Source organism: Citrus clementina, unplaced genomic scaffold, assembly GCF_000493195.1.
Source record: "Citrus clementina cultivar Clemenules unplaced genomic scaffold, Citrus_clementina_v1.0 scaffold_3, whole genome shotgun sequence".
NCBI classification, from domain to species: Eukaryota; Viridiplantae; Streptophyta; class Magnoliopsida; order Sapindales; family Rutaceae; genus Citrus; species Citrus x clementina.
Genome location: NW_006262339.1, coordinates 14,770,130 through 14,775,012, shown reverse-complemented (window position 1 = coordinate 14,775,012; position 4,883 = coordinate 14,770,130). Strand labels below are relative to the sequence as shown.

Below are 4,883 nucleotides of genomic sequence, written 5' to 3'. Positions count from 1 at the left end.
TACTAGTTTAATAGCTTTTTTTTTTTATTGACGGCAGGTCACGTCATCCACGGCATCTCAATATCGAACGGATTGTAAACTTAGCTCAAACAAAGTCAAGGACCTGGGTGTTAAAAAATGATACTAGGTAACTAGGAGGACTTACCTGATAAAGAGTAAAAACTACTGACATTTTATAAATTTACAGTAAACAATAAGGACTTCATGTCAATTACACAAAATAAAATAAAATAATTGACGAGCTAAATGCCAAGGTACATTGAACCTGGACGGAGCAAAGTGTGATGAAGAAATGCTTTAAAGAGAAGTTGGTCGATGAAATTATGATCCACGAAGTTCTCGAGAGATAGGGAGAAATATGGCTCCAACAATGGCTGTGAGGGAAGAAGAAGTTGTTCTAAGGAAGAGAAATGAAGATCTGGAAAGGGAATTGAAAAAGAGCAAAGAAAGAGAGGACCAAATGAGGTTGGAGCTACAACGGGCATGTGAGAGACTGCGCTTGGCTGAGGACGCCGAGGAGAGACTCTGTTCACAGCTGGGCGAGCTCGAGGCCGAGGCCGTCAATCAGGCGCGTGACTACCACGCTCGCATTCTTTCCCTCGTGGACCAGCTCTCCCAAGCTCACCAACTCCTCCTCCACCACCTCCACATCACCACCACCGCCACGGCCACGGTCACAGCCACACAGTTTTAGCCTTTTTAAATACTTTTATTATTATTTTATGTAATTGTCGTTGTATCAGCAGCTTTTTAATTAGCAGTTCAAAGGCTCAATCATGTGTAGTTTAAAAATTTTTGTAATTATTGGAATATAAATGACTCTTCGGAACAATCTGAATGACATTTGCATCTCACGACAGTCCAAAATTAAAGAATTCTTTCAAATATAGTAATATCTCGAATTAGGTTGTACGACACCGAATTTACCATCTGAATTTTGTAACGATGTTTCGTTTCGATCGAAGCGTGGATTGCAACGGACTTTAATTAAAATACTAAAAACTAAAGGGCGGGTTTTCCCTGCAAAATTTGCTCCGGCAGGCTAAAAACCAGAACAAGCGGAAAAGAGGGCCCCCTCAGAATACACGACAAAGAATGGTGAACAACCTTCAGAATGGAATTGGTCCACTGCTTTATTTTAGTCTATAAGCATGGCTAAATGAATGAAAATATGACAAAATTATGGCAAATTTTTGTCTGACAAATTTTAAAAAAATCATTGAAGAATTTTCAAAAATTCACAAAAAAAAATTGTCATGTTTTTATTCTTTCATTATTTTTCTTAGGACAAAGCTGTGATGATGACCCGGATGCACCCCTATTTCGGTAAATTACTTTGCGGTCCCTCTTATTTGCAGAAAATGAAACCTTAGAAGCTTTAAAATTTTAACACATAAGTCCAATATATTTTTATTGTTTTAAAATTAAAAAATTATCTCTGTGTCACTTTTTTTGTCATATGTATATTTAACCACCACAAAATTTTAATACGTACTTTAAACCATTTTTATTTCTAAACTTATATCAATCAACCACTTTTATACTAAAAATAATTATTTTATTTCTAAATGAATTAAAAGACCACTTCATTCTACAAAATTTTGAAAAATATAAAAATTATAATTGTAAGAATACCCCTAAATTCAATCAAACAAAAAAATCTCAAAATCTCAAAATCTAAGATGATAATTTTTAAATGAAATTATAATTATAAAAAATAACATCTAGTAATTATAATTTTTTGTAATTATAATTTCATTTAATTTTTGTAATCAAATTAATTAAGTATAGGGAAGTTTTCAAAAATTAACATTAAGAGAAAAGCTCCTATAGTTATTGTAAACTTCCCTATAATTGATATTAAGAAATTTCTCTACAAAAATCAAATGAAATTATGATTACAAAAAATTAACATGATAATTTTTAAATGAAATTATATTTATAAAATATTAACATATTGGATTTAAGATTTATTTAGTTTATTAAATTTAGGGTATTCTTATAATATAATGTTTTTATTTTTTAAAATTTTATTGAATAAAATAATCTTTTAATTCATTTAACGATAAAATGATTACTTTTTAGAGTCAAAGTAGTTAAATAATATAAACTTAAAAATAAAGGAGGTGCAAAGTACATGTCAAATTTTTAATGTACGTATGACAAAAGAAATGTGATACAGAGATAATTTCCTTATAAAATTTTTTACATTGTTATTTGGTCATGTTATTATTGATAAATTAAATTTTAATTATATATTTAAATTATCTGTTATTGATAAAATAGATTTATGTTGTTTTGAAAAAAAATAAAAATGATTTATGTACTAAATTTGTTTTTTGTAAATTATTACCCTTATACTATCATTAATTTTAATCGTTAAATTAGGTCAATTGATGAAAATATAAAAATTTTAAAATAATTCAAATATATTTCAAACCTTTGACTATTTTACTTTTTCAAAAAACAATATGGACATTAGGGGTGTCAAAAAAACCCGCCCGGACCGGACCTGGCCAATCCGGTCCGGGTTTTATACACTAAAAAGCGGATCCGGATATGGCAATCTCAAACCCGCACATATCCGGGCACGGTTGCGGGTTCAACACTAAAAACCCGGAACTCGGACTCGAACCCAGTTTCTTAATAAAATAAAATAAAAAAAGAAAATATAAAAAAAAAATCAAAACCCAAATCGCCAAATGCTCAAATCCCTAATTCTCTATCGAAACCTAATTGGAAAAGCATAATCAGCAACTACAACGCTGTGGCCCACGCCTCCAACACTTCAACCCAGCAGCAGCCACCACCCACGGTCACCCGTCGCCCGTCGGCATCATCTCTTCTCGTCTGTTGACTCGACTTGGCATGCGGCTTTGCTCGGTTGCTCCATCTCCAATGCGGCTGTGACAGTGAGGCGTTCGTGCAGCCCTCTCCGGCGCCGTCAGCGCCACCGTCTCCAACTCTCCATCGCCACTTTTTCAACCACCATGTTGCTTGTTGATATTTGGGTGAGAAAAATGAATGAAAAAATTAAAAATCTTTATGGATGTCTCTGTTGGATGGATTCCCTTTGATTCGTTTTGGAGATAAAATCATGATAAACAATTGAATTAATGGATGTTTTTTAAAGCCATGAAGGGACATGAACCTCGGTCAAGCTCATCTTGTGCAGCTTGCAAGTTACTGAAAAGAAAATGTATTCCCACGAATCCCACCTGTATTTTTGCACCTTATTTTCGCTCTGATGAGCCGAAGAAATTCGCCAAAGTGCACAAAGGTGTTTGGAGCAAGCAATGTGAGCAAGATCCCATACGGGTTTAGAAGCCTGGATAAAAAACCCGGACCCGGGACATGCCGGGTTCAAGCCCGGAACGCACATGTAAAATCCGGGTTTAGCCCGGGTCCGGGTAGTAGTTTCTGTCATCCGGTCCGGTCCCGGGCAGCACCGAACCCGGACCGGACCCAAGGTTTTGCCAAGCCTAATGGACATCAATGCTAAAAACTAAAGAAAATACATCCATGCCACTGAAGCAAGTTGTGTTAGATCTAACGGGCAACTCATATACGGACAAAATAGGGGTACCATGCACTAGATGCACAGTACTTGGACTCATTTTCTTAATATTTTTCTTCATATATGGTGGTTTTTTTTCTAGTGTTGTAGATGTCATTGATGAAACACCTTTGAGGACGATATCTCCTTTTTTAATAATGTTCCATTGAGTTCAAGGTTTGTAGCTGGAAAATAATAACAAGAAGTTATTTGTCAAGTTATATTTTCATGTAACATACATCATCCATGTTTTTAGTCATCAGTGACTGTGGCACAAATAAAACTAACCTAGCTCATTGGTCATGTAAGTAGGGTTGGGCACTATTGACCAAGAACTAAACAGAACCGAAATCTTTTTTTTTTTTAAGATGCGAAAGTATAGATTTCTATTGATGAAAATCAGAAAATAGCACCATAATTTTAGTTGGAGAAGTTCCTAGCCATACAACAAGAGTATCATAATCCAATGTTATGTTTACTAAATCATGAGCAGATGTGTTGCAAGCTCATGAGACATGTTGAATTTGTACTCGATTTAAGCTCTTTAAGCTAGCTTGAATTGCGACTACTGTCCAAAAAACTTCTGACTTGCATCCTTTCCTATTGCGAGCGAGATCAACTACTTCTTTGGAATCTAATTCAATGATCATTGGCAAACACTTAATTTTTTTAGTTACTTGAATGCCTAAGGTTACTGCTTTAGCTTCTACATAAGCCACATTTCCTTTGTAAATAGCCCTCTGAATTGCAACTGCTACAAATTTGCCCTTGGAATCTCTGATAACCACTCCCAATCCTGCTATCCAATTCGAATGTCTAATGGCAGCATCAACATTCGCTTCATACCACCCACTAGAAGGAGGCATCCATGCTTGTTGGTTGATGCTTTGGTGCTTGGAGATTATTTGATCAACTAGAATTTTAATTATTAGATATGAGTCCACAATCCCTATAGTTGTTGCAACCAATGATTGAGAATTTTCTCTCTTACCTTCAAAGATGAGAAGATTCCTTGAATACCATATAGACCAACACACAACAATTATCAGTTCTAAATCTTTCTTACTTTTGCTTGTTGCCAGTTCTTGAAGAGCACTTAACATGTCTTGTTGTGCCTGTCAACATGTAGATATTCATCATATTGATTTTGATGATAACAAACTTTAAATATTTTTTTATTAAAATGTTGGAGTTTTTATTAATAAACAATTTCTCAAAAGCCGTACAATCTTTATAAATGTGTTCATGAAATATGGATAATCATTAGCTTTAATCGGAAAACCATTCCCTATGAAATTTGGTTAAAACTGTGATTCTGTAAGTAAAC

The 4,883-nt window shown here is 34.4% G+C and overlaps 1 protein-coding gene across 1 annotated transcript; it reads left to right on the top strand.

The window, feature by feature from the left end:
• Positions 1-287: 287 nt before the first annotated feature.
• LOC18049444 (protein RESPONSE TO LOW SULFUR 3) lies at positions 288-859 on the top strand. Its single transcript, XM_006441247.2, has one exon. It carries the CDS (start codon positions 359-361, stop codon positions 692-694), a length of 336 nt encoding a protein of 111 aa, XP_006441310.1. The 5' UTR covers positions 288-358; the 3' UTR covers positions 695-859.
• Positions 860-4,883: the final 4,024 nt, after the last annotated feature.

Bases quoted from the DNA above. Each gene is read 5' to 3' on its own strand.
- LOC18049444 (XM_006441247.2), top strand. From the start codon at position 359: ATGGCTCCAACAATGGCTGTGAGGGAAGAAGAAGTTGTTCTAAGGAAG.